The sequence below is a fragment of the Muscardinus avellanarius genome, assembly GCF_963383645.1.
Source record: "Muscardinus avellanarius genome assembly, chromosome: 11".
In the NCBI taxonomy this organism is placed as follows: domain Eukaryota; kingdom Metazoa; phylum Chordata; class Mammalia; order Rodentia; family Gliridae; genus Muscardinus; species Muscardinus avellanarius.
The window spans coordinates 99,932,158-99,947,885 of NC_137797.1; the positions used below are offsets into that span (position 1 = coordinate 99,932,158).

General features: G+C 50.7%; 1 protein-coding gene across 1 annotated transcript in view; it reads left to right on the plus strand.

The window, feature by feature from the left end:
• Positions 1 to 15,728, plus strand: part of CLSTN3 (calsyntenin 3) — a gene marked incomplete at both ends in the record, with an annotated part of 34,956 nt that overhangs the window by 5,294 nt on the left and 13,934 nt on the right. Inside the window, 8 exons of the mRNA XM_080705967.1 lie at positions 42 to 191; positions 423 to 608; positions 1,702 to 1,983; positions 3,007 to 3,119; positions 5,948 to 6,110; positions 7,843 to 7,899; positions 8,545 to 8,702; positions 8,831 to 8,979. Coding sequence (XP_080562093.1) covers positions 42 to 191; positions 423 to 608; positions 1,702 to 1,983; positions 3,007 to 3,119; positions 5,948 to 6,110; positions 7,843 to 7,899; positions 8,545 to 8,702; positions 8,831 to 8,979 — 1,258 coding nt within the window. The remainder of the gene's footprint in view (positions 1 to 41; positions 192 to 422; positions 609 to 1,701; positions 1,984 to 3,006; positions 3,120 to 5,947; positions 6,111 to 7,842; positions 7,900 to 8,544; positions 8,703 to 8,830; positions 8,980 to 15,728) is intronic.

The following is a 15,728-nucleotide window of genomic DNA, read 5'->3' on the forward strand; positions in this document are numbered from 1 at the left end:
CACGTGCCTGACCCCCGTGCCCTCCCTCGCTCCCGCCGCAGGAAACATCGAGAACACGGAGAAGCTGCAGTACAGCGGCGAGAAGCTCTACAAGTTCACGGTGACGGCCTATGACTGCGGGAAGAAGCGGGCGGCGGACGATGCTGAGGTGGAGATCCAGGTGAAGCCCACCTGCAAGCCCAGCTGGCAAGGTGAGACGCTCCGCCCTCTCCCCTCGGTTGGTCTCCTTCTCCTTCTGACCATCTGGGGGGGGCAGCCGGGGTGGGGAGGGGGAGAGCTAGCTGCAGGCTGGCTTCTACCCTGGCCAGGCTGCTTGCACGGGAGACCCTCGCTGTCAGAAGACACAGCAGGAGGCAACTGAGAGGAGAAGGCTGCCTTAACCTCTCCTCTCTCTCCGATGCCCTCTCTGTCGCTCCAATTAGGCTGGAACAAGAGGATCGAGTACGCACCAGGCGCTGGGAGCCTGGCTCTCTTCCCTGGTATCCGCCTGGAGACCTGTGATGAGCCACTCTGGAACATTCAGGCCACCATAGAGCTGCAGACCAGCCACGTGGCCAAGGGCTGCGACAGAGACAATTACTCAGAGCGCGCGCTGCGGAAGCTGTGTGGTGCGCGCGCCTCGCCCCAGCCTGCCCCGTCCTGTCCCTTCCCCACCTCCCCGCTCCTTCATGCCCCTTTTCTGGGGATCCGCCTTGAGTCTCCTGTGGCTGGCCACATGTGCAGGCATCCACAGGGTGGTGGGCTCTGGTGGACCCAAGGGCAGGTACATAAGTCTCTGTCAAAGATCATAGTTGAGCGGGGCGTGGTGGCGCACGCTTGTAATCCCTGCGCTCGGGAGGCTGAGACAGGAGGAACGTGTAGGTTCAAAGCCAGCCTCAGCTACTTAGGCTCTCAGCAACTTAGTGAGACCCTGTTTCCAAATAAAGTATAAAATAGGTCTGGGAATGTAGCCTGGAGGTAGAAAGCCCCTGGCTTCTATCCCCAGTACCACAAATAGAAAAAAAAAAAAAAAAAGATCATAGTTGAGCCAGGTGTGGTGGCACGTACCTGCAACCCCAGACAGAAAGTTTGCTGGTTCAAGGACAGCCTCAGCAATGTAAAGGGACTCTCAGCAACCTAGGGAGACACTGTTTCAACACACACACACACACACACACACACACACACACACACACCACACACACACACACACAGAGCTAGGGGTGTAGCTTGGAGGTAGAATGCCCCTGGGTTCAATCTCCAGCAACACACACACACACACACACACACACACACACACACACACACACGGTTTGGAAAATGCGTTAACTGGGGTGACATTCCAAGAAGAGAGGTCTGCCCCTGTCTTCTCTCTGGAGGGCCATGAGATAGGGAGCCTGGCTGTAGCAGGTGGTCCATGAGATGGGGAGCCTGTAGGAGGTGGTTCATGAGATGGGGAGCCTGGCTGTAGGAGGTGGTCCATGAGATGGGGAGCCTGGCTGTAGCAGGTGGTTCATGAGATGGGGAGCCTGGCTATAGCAGGTGGTCCATGAGATGGGGAGCCTGGCTGTAGGAGGTGGTCCATGAGATGGGGAGCCTGGCTGTAGGAGGTGGTCCATGAGATGGGGAGCCTGGCTGTAGCAGGTGGTCCCTGGCAGTCACACTTTCCCGCCTCCCTCACCCGTTGCTCCTGTGACTCCTGTGCCTCTGGGGCTCCCGCAGGTGCTGCCACCGGGGAGGTGGATCTGTTGCCCATGCCGGGCCCCAACGCCAACTGGACGGCGGGGCTCTCGGTACACTACAGCCAGGACAGCAGCCTCATCTACTGGTTCAACGGCACGCAAGCCGTGCAGGTGCCCCTGGGCGGCCCGGCCGGGCTGAGCACTGGCTCCCAGGACAGCCTCAGCGACCACTTCACCCTGTCCTTCTGGATGAAGCATGGCGTCACTCCCAACAAGGGCAAGAAGGAAGAGGAGACCATCGTGTGTAACACGGTCCAGAATGGTGAGCTGTGCTCAGGGCGCCGGGTCGAGGGGGCAGCTGGCTCTGTGTCCACCATCCTTCTCCTCTAAGGGCTCATTGGCTCCAAGTCCCCCTCTCCCCTCGACTGCTCCGCTCCAGGGAGGCGTAGCCTCCACCTGTCTTTTATTTCCAGTCACTTCTCTGTCTTTGTCTTGACTTGAAAGGGTTTCACCCATGATGTATGGAGGCCCCAAAGGGCTGGTGGAGAGCTGGCTGGGAGCTGGTGGGCCAGTGTCCCTCTTCAGCCAAGCAGTGATGGAGAAGCCCTGTTATCACTTAGAGTGTGTGTGTATGCGTACATGTGTGCGTGTAAACTGGAGAGTACAGGAGAGAGGATTAAGAGGATCCAGCCTCTGAGCCGGGCATGGTGGTGCAAGCCTGTAATCCCAGTACTTGGGAGGCTGAGAGAGTAGGATGGCAGATTCAAGGCCAGTCTCAGCAATCTGGCGAGGCTCTGTTTAAAAAAAAAAAAAATAAAATACAGTTGAGGTGTAGCTTGAAGGCAAAATGCCCCTGGATTCAATCCCCAGTACCACAAAAAGAGAAAGGAATGAAGGAAGGAAGGTAGAAGGAAGCAGAGAGAGAGAAAGAGAGAAAAAGAGAGAGGAAAAAAAGGAAGGAAGGAAGGAAGGAAGGAAGGAAGGAAGGAAATCTTTTAGCTGAGCGTAGTGGTGCAACATTGTAATTTCAGCACTTGGGAGGCTGAGACCGGAGGATTGCGGTTCGTGGACAGCCTCAGCTACTTAGCGAGGCCCTCTGCAACTCAGTGAGACCCTGTTTCAAAATAAAGAATAAAAAATAGGGCTGGGGGTGTAGCTTGAAGGTAGAATGCTCCTGGGTTCCCCAGTACCACAAAAAAAAAAGAATAAAAAAAGAAAAGAAAAAGAAAAAAAAAGAGAAAGGAAGAAAGAAAGAAAGAAAGAAAGAAAGAAAGAAAGAAAGAAAGTCTTTTGAAGGTGTTCTTGCCTGGGCGAGCTTGACCCCTGTCCCGTCCTGTCCCCTCAGAGGACGGCTTCTCTCACTACTCGCTGACCGTCCACGGCTGCAGGATCGCCTTCCTCTACTGGCCCCTGCTGGAGAGCGCCCGCCCCGTCAAGTTCCTGTGGAAGCTGGAGCAGGTGAGGCGGTGCCCGGGACGTGAGTGTGGGACGCCTGGTCTTGGCAGTAAATTAAGGAAAAATATCCTTTTCAACAAAATTCCTTCAGCAATTTGGGAGGCCTGTATTGAGGGGACACAAGAGCAGAAACAAACATGGCTTTTGCAACCGTCCACGTGTAAGGGGCTGGGGACTTGACTGGCCTGTGCGGTGGAGAGGGGAGACCACCCCAGAAGCCTCTGCTTCTAGACGGGCCGCACCTGCCGGTGGACTGGGCAAGGAGGATGAGGGACAAGGAGGAGGCGAAGATGTCTCCTGGGGCATCATCTGAGTGACCGCGTGGACGGCGGAGCGTTTATACCGCCCAGGCAAAGCTGAGGGGTGGGGCGGGGCACGGGCTTCCATCCTACTGTATTTATTTATTTATTTATTTATTTATTTATTTATTTATTTATTGGTGGTACTGGGGGTGGAACCCAGAGGCTTTCTACCTGTGGGCTATACTCCCAGACCTTTTTTATATTTTATTTGGAAACAGGGTCTCGCTAAGTTGCCGAAAGCCTCACTAAGCAGCTGAGGCTGGCTTCGAACCTGTGCAGTCCTCCTGTCTCAGCCTCCCAAGACGCGGGGATTACAAGCGTGCGCCACCACGCCTGGCTTCCATCCTACTGTTAAAATCGAGGAACCTGTGAGATATCTGCACGGAGCGCCCGGGGTTCAGGGAGAGCTCTGGGCTGGAAGTGATTTGGAATGATCATTGTAACCATGGTGTCTGAACCCAGCGGAGAAGAGGGAGGGAGGGAGAGAGGGAGGGAGAGAGGGAGAGAGGTCCTCATCCCAGCCTTGAGGACCCCACATATGGAAGCTGATGATACTCCTTGGCCTCTCCCACTCTCCCTGGCTGACCCTAGAAGTTTCGAAGGGAGCAAGTTTGTCTCCGTGGATCCTATTGGGTGAAAAACTACCCTTGAGATTCCAGTGCTGTACATGTAATACAGCAATACATTCTGAAAAAATTTATTCGCAACACAGTTCTGTGTTTATACCTTTTTTTTTTTTTTTTTTAGCCCAGCGTGGTGGCACACGCTTGTAATCCCAGTACTTGGGAGGCTGAGACTGGAGGATCACGGTTTGTGGACAGTCTCAGAAAGTGGTGAGATTCTCACCAACCTAGTGAGACTCTGTGTCCAAATAAAAATAAAATAGGGCTGTGGATGTGTGTGGCTCAGAGGTAGAATGCCCCTGGGTTTGATCCCCAGTGACAGACAGACAGACAGACAAGCACACACACACAAATAAATAAAAATAAAAATAGTGTATTATTTTTTGGTGCTGGGGACTGCATCCAGGAGCATTCTACCTCTTAGCCACACCCCAGTCCTATTTTAGTTTTGATTTTGAAGCAGGGTCTAAGTTGCCAAGGGCTTCACTAAGTTGCTGAAGCAGGCCTCAGTCCTGAGATCCTCCCGTCTCAGCATCCCAAGTACTGGGATTACAGGTGTGTGCCACCATGCCTGTCTAATTTGTTTTTGTTTGTTTGTTTGTTTTTTTGGTGGTACTGGGGTTCCTAGAAACCCTTCTACCTCTGGGCTACACTCCCAGACCTATTTTATACTTTTTTAAAATTTGGAAACAGGGTCTCTTAAGCCAGCAAGGCTGGCTTCGAACCTTCGCAATCCTCCTGTCTTGTCTCCTAAGCGCAGGGATTACAAGCGTGCGCCACCACGCCCAGCAATTTGTTTTGAGATGGAGTCTTCTGTGTTGTCCAGGCTGGCCTTGAACTCCTATGTTCAAGAGACCTTCCTAACTCAGACTCTGGAGTAGTTGGTATTACGGGTACCAGACCACTGTGCCTGGTTCTATGTTTACAGTTTTTTTTTATTTATTTATTTATTTATTTATTTATTTATTTATTTATTTATTTTTGTTACTGAGAATTTAACCTGGAGGGTGGGGGTGGGGGAGGAGTTCTACCAAAGAGTTATACCCTGGATCTTTTTATTTTGAAACAGAGTCTTGCTAAGTGGCTGAAGGTCTCACCAAGTTGCTGAGGCTGGCCCCGAACCTGTGATCCTCTTGTCTCAGCCTTCTAAGTATGGGGATTACAGGCTTGTGCCACCCTACCTGGCTTATGCTTATGTTTTTTTTTTTTTTTTTTTTTTTTTGGTGGTACTGGGGTTCCTGGAAGCCCTTCTACCTCTGGGCTACACTTCAAGACCTATTTTTTTTTTTTTTTTTTTTTGGTGGTACTGGGGTTCCTGGAAACCCATCTACCTCCGGGCTACACTCCCAGACCTATTTTATACTTTTTTAAAATTTGGAAACAGGGCCTCTTAAGCCAGCAAGGCTGGCTTCAAACCTGCGCGATCCTCCTGTCTCTGCCTCCCAAGCGTGGGGGTTACAAGCATGCGCCACCACGCCCGGCCTCCCAGACCTATTATATATATATATATATATATATATATATATAATAAGTTATATATATAATATATATTATAAATTATATATAATATATATTATAAATTTTATATATATATAATTTATTTGGAAACAGGGTCTCTTAAGCCAGCAAGGCTGGCTCTGAACCAGTGCGATCCTCCTGTCTCCGCCTCCCAAGCACGAGGATTACAAGTGTGTGCCACCACGCCCGGCTATGCTTATGATTTTCTCAACTAGGCTGCCTGCTTGATAGATTGTAGACAAGGGTGCCCTTCCTCCAGCTGGGGTGGCAGCGCTGCTGGGAGAACGGGGAACTTGCAGGACTGTCCTGTCTCAGGAGAGGCGGCGGTGCCTGGGCCGAGCTCCCTGCAAAGGCCGTAGCTGAGAGGCTCTTGCCCTCGTCCCCCCAGGTCTGCGATGAGGAGTGGCACCACTACGCCCTGAACCTGGAGTTCCCCACGGTCACCCTCTATGCTGACGGCATCTCCTTCGACCCCGCCCTCATCCATGACAACGGCCTCATCCACCCGCCCCGGAGGGAGCCTGCGCTCATGATTGGGGCCTGCTGGGCCGGTAGGTCCCCCTGAGCTGCTCAGCGTGGATGCAGTGGGTTAGGGCAGGCGAGGGGAGGTGGGTGGTGAGGAGCCAGGGCGGCCTTGCAGCCTGGCTGGGTGGCTTTGAGCGAGCTCCCTTGGCCTCCGCCACCCCCTCCCATTCCTGACTCATCACCTCTAAGTGGAGGAAGTTCCTTCTCAGGTGAACCCAGGATCTCCCTTTCTGTAACTCCAGCCAGTTCTCATCTTGTTCCCCCAAAGCGATGACAGTTTTCTTTTTTTTTTTTTTTTTTGGTGGTGGTACTGGGGTTCCTGAAAGCCCTTCAACCTCCGGGCTACACTCCCAGACCTATTTTATATATATATATATATATATATATATATATATATATATAAATTTTTTTTTTTAATTTGGAAACAGGGTCTCCTAAGCCAGCGCGCTCAGCTGGCTTCGAACCTGCGCGATCCTCCTGTCTCTGCCTCCCAAGCGCGGGGATTATAAGCGTGCGCCACCACGCCTGGCGCGATGACAGTTTTCATAGTCCATTCCCCTGCTGGGGAAGTCACCCTTGAGCACTTCATTAATCTTCTTGATTATTTTTTTGGGGCGGGGGAGAGAAGGAGATACTGGGGATTGACCCAGGGGGGCTCTGGGCTCAATCTCGGAGCCTGACCATCCCCAACCCTGTCTGATGATGACGATGAAGAAGAAGAAACAGGGTCTTGCTACGTAGGGGAGCCTGGCCTTGAACCGTGATCCTCAGCCTCCCGAGTACTGGGATTGTAGGCGTGCATCAGTGTGCCCTGCTGTCAATCTTCCCAACTGTGTGTGTGTGTGTGTGTGTGTGTGTGTGTGTGGTATTAGAGATTGAACTCAGGCGTATTCTACCTCCCAGCTACATCCTCAACCCTTTTTATTTATTTACTTATTTTATTTGTCTGTTTGTCTGTTTTGTGGGTCTGGGGATGGAACCCAGGGACATACGACCTCCGAGCTACACCCCCAGCCCTATTTTTGATTCTTTATTTTGAAACAGAGTCTCACTGAGTTGCAGAGGGCCTCACTAAGTAGCTGAGGCTGTCCGCGAACCACGATCCTCTGGTCTCAGCCTCCCGAATGCTGGGATTATAAACGTGCGCCACCACGCCCGGCTCTGCTTATTTTGTTTTGAAACAGGGTCTCACTTAGCTGCTGAGTCTTGCTAAGTTGTGGAGGCTGGCCTAGAACCTACGACCCTCCTGTCTCAACTTCCCAGGCCCTAGGATTACAGGCATGCACCACCATGCTTAGCAATCTTTTTTTTCTTGTGTATGTGTGGTACTGGGGATGGAAACCAGGGACATTCTACCTCTGAGCTACATCCCCAGCCCTAATTTTTATTCTTTATTTTGAAACAGGGTCTCACTGAGTTGTGGAGGCCTCACTAAGTAGCTGAGGCTGTCCGCGAACCTACGATCCTCCTTTCTCAGCCCCCCAAGTTCTGTGCCACCATGGCTGGCTGCATCTTTGAACTTTTAAGCCACTTCTTCCTTTCCTTTTTCTCTTCGGAGAGCACATGTGTACGTGCCTCATCAGAGCCCTGGTGTTTCCTGTACGACATCTCTGAGGGATTGTCTATGACAGAGGCCTGGGAAATAGAGCTGGGACAGAAGCCGGGCTGGGACTGAGCGAGAGGGCTCAGCTAGGTCCTTTCCTTTTCATCAACCTGTCCCCACAGCCCCAGCTCACTGCTGCTTTGTTTTGTCCACAGAGGAGAAGAACAAAGAGAAAGAAAAGGGAGGAGATAACAGTACAGACACCACCCAAGGTACTCAGTGCACAGGACCAGCGGCTGCTTCTCTTGGCCGCTTATTCCAGCACAGCCACCAGGGGGCAGAGCCAGCCAGCAAAACAGTAAGGCCCGGGCTGGCTCCTCTGAGCAGGCCGACAGGACTGGGGGCCCTTGGCTGGATTCTGGGTGCTTTTCTTTTTTCCTCCCGCACACAGAATGCAGTAAAGGGTTTCTCTTGCCGGCTTTCCACGTGGCAGGAGGCAGACACGCAGGAGGGAAGAGCTGGGCATCTGTGAAGCTCACACACATCCCCCTGGTCTCCCCCGCATGTCACACTGTCAAGACAGCCTCTCTCCCGGGCTCCCCTTCTCCCTGTGGTTTCTCCTCTCCCTTGGTCTCCTCCTGGAAAATTTCCTCATTTCCGTCGCTTCTGTTTTCCACCAGGTTTTTATCTTGTCTTTTTCTTTTTTTCGGTGCTGGGGCTGGAACCCAGAGCCTCGCCCAGCACGCTCCGTCTCATCTCTCCCCTCCTCCAACCTGCCCCGCATCTTTACTCCTCTCGCCTCTAGCCCTCTCCTCTCCCGCGTTCCTCTTTTCATTTTCTCCCTCGAGTCTTCTGCTGGTCCTCTCCCCCTTTCTTGGTCCCCTGGCCCCTGCCTCTCACCTGTGTTCCTGCCCTAGGAGACCCCTTGCCGACCCACCACTACTTTCATGGCTACCTGGCTGGTTTCAGCGTGCGCTCAGGGCGCCTGGAGAACCGCGAGGTCATCGAGTGCCTCTATGCATGTCGGGAGGGGCTGGACTATAGGGATTTCGAGAGCCTGGGCAAAGGCATGAAGGTATAGCCCCTTCCCCAGCCCTCGCCTTCCCTGCATGGCCCCGGCCTCTGCCCGCCTTTCCACCCTGCGCCCGGCCTCACCCTCCTCCTCCCGCCCCGCTCTCAGCCGTGTCTGTGTCTGGGGCCCAGGTCCACGTGAACCCCTCGCAGTCCCTGCTCACCCTGGAGGGGGACGATGTGGAGACCTTCAACCACGCCCTGCAGCACGTGGCTTACATGAACACCCTGCGCTTTGCCACGCCCGGCGTCAGGCCGCTGCGCCTCACCACCGCAGTCAAGTGAGTGCTGGGTGGGTGGCACAGATCAGATCAGAGAGGCGCGGCTCCTGGGCCAGCTCCTCCTCCCTCCCTGGGACCCCAGAGAGGACAGCTGACCTGCTGAAGGTCACACAGCAATGTGGGTAGGAGAGGCTGACACTCAGATTTTTTCTTTTCTTTTCTTTTCTTTTTTTTTTTTTTTTTCCGGTATTGGGGATGGAACCCAGGGGCGTTCTACCTCTGAGCGACAGTGTCTCACTGAGTTGCAGAGGGCCTCACCAAGTAGTAGCTGAGGCTGGCCGGGAACCAGGATCCTCCTGTCTCAGCCTCCCCAATGCTCCACCATGCCTGGCTATTCTTTATTTTGAAACAGGGCCTCACTAAGTTGCTGAGGGACTCACTAAGTAGCTGAGGCTGGCCGCGAACCTGTGAGCCTCCTGTCTCAGCCTCCCGAGTACTGGGATTATAGGCGTGTGCCTCCACACCTGGCTGATTTTTTCTTAAAAAGAAAAATAATGGATTATTTTAAGATATATAGAAAAATGTAGATTGAGAGGCAGCAGAAGCATGATAATTAGGATGAAGAATCTGTTATTAACGTTTGAGCATTTGGCAAATGCTATAAATGAGACATTAATAGCATCAGAATCAAGAAATTTCATTCTCATGCTATGAGATCGGAATGATAAAATCCAGATCAAATGCCTGGCAGAGTGTCAGTTCTGCAAATGTTAACTGTTATTACTGAAGATGTTTTCACCCCTTACTCTATTCTATGGGGGCAGCCTGGGGAGTTACTGCCACCTAGTGGATGGATTGCAGATTTAAGAGCCAGGATTCCTATGTTCATGCCGTTCTGCCTCAGTTTCCCCAGAAGTTATCTGACGGTCAGCATCTCTGATTTATCCTTATCCTGGGTGGGAGTTAGAAGGGAGTGGGCTCTGTGCCTCACAGTGGCCGAGCTTGGCTATCAGGCTTCTCGGAGCTGTGGAAGGCAGAGGCAGGGACCTTTCTTTGGGTTGGGCTCCTGGTCCGTAGTGTGGTCATCGTGTGGTCATGGTGTGAAGCCGGAGGTCACAGGCGACTGAGGGCCAGGTGGCGCAGGTCGGAGCTTTGTGTGCACCTGTAGTTGTTAACAGGCAGCCATCCTAGTGGGCGTGGTGGCGCACGCTTGTAATCCCAGTACTTGGGAGGTGGAGACTAGAGGTTCGCGGTTCTGGGACAGCCTCAGGAACTTAGTGAGGCCCTCTGCAACTTAGTGAGACCCTGTTTCAAAACTAAAAAAAAAAAAATAGAGATGAGTGTGTATCTTGGAGGTAGAATGCCCCTGGGTTCAAGCCCTAACAACACATGCACACAATAAGTAAATAAGTGAATAAAATAGAATAAAAAGGCTGCCATTCAGAGCCTGCTGCAGTGGGCCACACCTGGGCACTTGGGAGGCTGAGACAGGAGGATTGCAGGTTTGAGACCAGCCTTGGCAATTTATCGAGACCCTGTTTCAAAATAAATAGAGCTGGGACTGTAGCGTGGAGGTAAAATGCCCCTGGGTTTAATCTCCCAGCGACCAAGGAATCATCTTATTCCCTCGGCCTGCAGGGGAACCACATCAGAAGGGAGGGCTGTTTGTGCCCCCACCCCCGGTTATGGAGCTCCTCAAGGGAGTCCCCACGGGAAGAATCGCCATTCTCTGTTGACTGGCATGTCTGAATGACCTGGGTCCTTTAGAAGAGGAAAAGGGCCTTGGCATTCTTTGGGAGGTTAAGAAAGAGAAGCCAAGCCAGGCATGGTGACACAGGACTGAAATCCCAGTACTTGGGAGGCTGAGACAGGAGGATTGTGGATTGGAGTCCATCCTCAGCAATTTGCAAGACCGTGTTTCAAAAAAATAAAAAATAAAAAGGCCCCAGGGGTTGTAGTTTGGAGGAAGAGTGCTCCTGGGTTCAATCCACGGTAACACACACACACACACACACACACACACACAGAGAGAGAGAGAGAGAGAGAGAGAGAGAGAGAGAGAGAGAGAGAGATTTAGCAATATTTTCAGCAACTTAGTGGGATCCTGTTTCAAAACACATACACAAAACAAAAACCGGGCGTGGTGGCGCACGCTTATAATCCCAGTACTTGGGAGGCTGAGACAGGAGGATCTGGGTTCATGGCCAGCTTCAGCTACTTAAGCCCTCCACAACCTAGTGAGACCCTGTTTCAAAACTAAGGAATAAAAAATAGGGCTGGAGGTGTAGCTCAGAGGTAAAATGTTCCTGAGTTCAATCCCCAAAACTGCAAAGAGAGAGAGAGGGGCGGGGGGAGGCCGGGTGTGGTGGCACATATGCCTGTAATCCCAGTCCTTGGGTGGGCTGAGTGGGGGTTACAAGCTGAAGACCAGCCTTAGCAGTTTATCAAGATTCTCAGCAACTTGGTGGGATCCTGTTTCAAAATAAAAAAGACTAGGGGTAGTTGGGCGTGGTGGTGCACACTTGTAATCCCAGCACTTGGGAGGCTGAGACAGGAGGATCGCACAGGTTCGAAGCCAGCCTCAGCCTCTTAGTGAGGCTCTCAGCAACTTAGTGAGACCCAGTTTCTGAATGAAATAGAAAAAATAGGGCTGCGAGTGTAGCCCAGAAGTAGAAAGCCCCTGGGTTCCATCCCCAGTACCACAAAAACAAAACAAAACAAAACAAACTAGGGATACAGCTTGAAGGTAGAGTGCTCCTGGGTTCAATACACAGTACCAAAAAAGAAAAAAAAAAAAAAAAAGCTGAGCGGGGGCGGGGCACATGCTTGTAATCCCAGTACTTGGGAAGCTGAGACAGGAGGGTCACAGGTTAGTGAGGCCCTCCACAACTTAGGGAGACCTTGTTTCAAAATAAAGAATAAAAAAATAGGACTGGGAATGTAGTTTGGAGGTAGAATGGTAGAATGCCCCTGGGTTCAATCCCCGTTACTGCAAAAAACAAAACAAAACAAAACAAAAACAAAAAACAAAACAACCTCTTTTTTCTCTATTTTTTTTTTTTTTTTTTTTTTTTTAGTGGTACTGGAGGTGGAACCCAGAGGCTTTCTACCTCCGGGCTATACTCCCAGGACTTTTTTATATTTTATTTGGAAACAAGGTCTCCCTAAGTAGCTGAGAGCCTCACTAAGTAGCTGAGGCTGGCTTCGAACCGGTGCGATCCTCCTGTCTCAGCCTCCCAAGCGCGGGGATTACAAGCGTGCGCCACCATGCCTGGCTTCTTTTTTCTCTATTTCTAGGGCTACCACATGATCGGTGCTATCCTAATACTTCCCTGGGGTTGTGAGAGAAAATATAGAGTTGTGTGTGCGTGTGCGTGCATGCGTGTGAGTGTGTGTGTAGCAGAGAGACAGACACAGAGGACCTCCCTTTCTCTGATGCAGATCCTCGTCCGGTCCTTCTGACCTCCCTAACTTCCAATTTTCAGTTCTTGGACTTTGTTCATTTTAAAAAAGATTTATGTAACTATTTGGTCAATGCTTGAATGCAAGTTTTCCTTAATATTTTATTTTAATCTATTTCTTAGGAAGCTTCCTTAGTATTTTATTTTAATCTATTTCTTGGGAAGCTTACCTACTAATGGCACAGACCATTGGAGAGATGGCCAGTGCCTCCTTTCCTTGGGCTTCGTCCCCTCTCCGCATTTCTCGGCTTCACACCTGCTTTCTGTAACCTCTCTTTAGGAGTTCTGCCAGTTGACCCAGATGAGCTAATGCTAAAATAACTGACTTTGAATAGCTGATGCCCAAGTAGCCGCTCCCCCTAATGCCTCCCTCTTTCTCTTCCTCCTTTTCTTTTTTTCTTTCTTTTTGTACTGAGGATGAACCCAGGGACAGTCTACCTCGAAGCTACACCCCCAGCCCTTTTTATTTTTATGTTTCAATTGCTAAATTGCTGAGTCTGGCCTTGAACCTGCCATCCTCCTGTCTCAGTCTCCCAAGTACTAGGATTACATTACAGATATGGGCCATTTCATCTGGCCCTGGCTTCTCTTTCTTTTTTTCCTTTCACTTCTTTTCTTTCTTTTTTTTTTGTGGTGCTGGGGATGAAATCCAGGGACTTTCTACCTCCAGACTATACTCCCAGACCTATTTTATATTTTATTAGAAACAGGGACTCACTAAGTTGCTGAGGGCCTCACTAAGTAGCTGAGGCTGGCTTCGGACCTGTGTGATCCTCCTGTCTCAGCCTCCCAAGCGCTGGGATTACAAGCGTGCACTACCACGCCCGACTCCTGGCTTCTCTTTCTACTGGCATCTCTGTCCTGTTAGTCTCCTAGACTTGAAACCCCTTGGCATGTTACCTCTCTGGCCCAAGCTCCTATTACCTCTCAGCTGGCAGGTTGCCCTCGCCTCCCAGCTAATCAACCTGCTCCATCCAGCTCCCCCAGGCTCCCAGGGATCTTAAGTCAGACTCCTCCTCAGCACACTGTCCAGATTAGAAAGACATGGGTGACTTTTTGTCCCGGACATAAAACAGCAAATTGAACTCGTAGCCTGTTCAAAGCCCTCAGCCCTGGATGCTTGCTTCTCTTCCTCTACTTCCTTTAGGGGACTCCTCGCCATCTACCCTGTCTCTGCCTGAGCTAAGGCTGCCCTCTTCCACAGCCAGCTCAATTGCTAATTTTCCTGATTATTCGCCATTCCTGGCCAGAAATGACCTCTCTTTCTCTGAACACTCGTGATGTCCTGCTTGGTCCTCTTGTATTGGTGGTGACCATATTTGCCCTAGGTTTAAGACTTAAGTGCCATGGGTCAGGGACAGCCTCCTCTTCTCCTTTGGGTCTTCCAGAGCAGAAGTGCAGCGCAGTATCCTTGCTGCAGTGTGAGCGCCTACTGGGGCTGTTTTGCAGATTGTCACCGGTCCTCCTCTGTGGCACAGGAGCTCAGCAAGCCGTGGGCTTTGGTACCTCAGGAACTCGGAGCTCATGGTACTTGCTGAGGGTACGCCTTTTCTGTGTGGGTTTCAAGAGCCAAGCCGGGCATGCGCATTAACACTAATCATTACAGTCCTCTCTGCAAAGTAATTTCAACTAGCACAGGATAGGGACCAGGGCCTTTACTCCTGAATTACGAACTTTACTGCCTTTCTTTTTTTTTCAGTACTGTGAAATTAAACAAGTTATCTATTTCTAAAATACAGCGATGGGGCAAGAATAATATAGACATTTCCATTTCAAAAGAAAGATAAAAGCAAGGGGTAACTGTTTGCAAGCAAGTCCAAAAGCTAACAGGGAAACTAACATTAAATCTTAAAAAGCTTCAGAGTAGCTTCTTCTTCTTCTTCTTCTTCTTCTTCTTCTTCTTCTTCTTCTTCTTCTTCTTCTTCTTCCTTCTTCCTTCTTCTTCCTTCTTCCTCCTCCTCCTCCTCTTCCTCCTCTTCCTATCCTCCTCCTCCTCCTTTTTCTTCTTCTTTTTTCCTAGTACTGGGGTTTGAACTCAAGGGCATTCTACCTCTGAGCTACATACCCAGCCTTATTTTATTTTTTATATTGAAACAGGGTCTTGCTAATTTGCGAAGGGTCTCGCTACGATCCTCCTGTCTCAGCCTCCCAAGCACTGGGATCAGAGGCACACACCACTCCACCCGGTTTATACCATTCCTTTGAAGTGGAGGTGAAATCAGCCGGGCCCCCATAGCTCTTGTGTTCTGAGCGCCTGCAGAATCAGCCCCAGTTGAATGCCACCAAGCCTTACTGCCTGTGAGCAGGGGTCCAGGCTGCGTCTGGGATGGCTGAGCCAGGCCAGGGGGCGCCCAGCAGAATGTGGGGAACAGAGACCCCGAGGTGCCTGGCACAGTGCTGTGAATGCTCATTTCTCTTGGGAACCATGGAGTACTCTCTTGAGGCTGCCTCAGAGATCTCTGAAATGCCTTTGGGGTCTTCCTCCCGTTACCTGGATACCTCGCACCTTCCCGTTCATGCAAATCCCTTTACCAGAAGGTGGCATGGCCATACTCTTGCACAGTTTTTCATTTTTTACTTCTTAGCTAGGTATTGAATCCTTCAAAGCTCTAAGTTCTGTTTCCCAGTTGATTATAAATTTTACTTTGTGTGTGTGTGTGTGTGTGTGTGTGTGTGTGTGTGTGTGTGTGGTACTGAGGATAGAACCCAGGGGCCTTCTACCTGAAGGCCATACCCCCAGACCTATTTTATTATTATTTTTTAAATTTAGGTCTTGCTAAGTTGCTGAGAACCTCGCTTAAGTTGCTGAGGCTATCCTCAAACCTGCAATCTTCCTGTCTCAGCCTCCCAAGTCCTGGGATCACAAGTGTATACCACCACGCCCGGCTTAAATTTCACCCTTAAATAATTTCTTTTTTCTCCTTTTACGATGTGGTTAAAAATAGTCACCGCAACTCTTTCAGTATTTTGCACAGCAATTTCTTCTACCAAATTTTCCAGTTTGTTGCTCTTAAGTTCTGCCTTCCGCAAAGCCCTCAGGCATGGACGTGGGTCACCAAGTTCTTTGCCAGCGCATGCAAAGGGAACCTTTCCTCCAGTTTCCAGTGAGGCCGTCCTCATTCCTGCCTGACACCTCACCAGGCGACTTTACCAACATTCTGATCAAAAGCTCTTAAGTAATCTTGAAGAAGCTCACACCTTACCTGCCGTTCTTGACCCTGGGCTTTTGCCAGAACTCCCCTTAATGCTCCATTCTTGGCAAAACAGACATTTCCCCAAGATTCACTTCAGAACCGCTCCAACAGCCTCCTCTGCCCAGGGCCCGTTTAAGCTCTGCTTCTATATTTT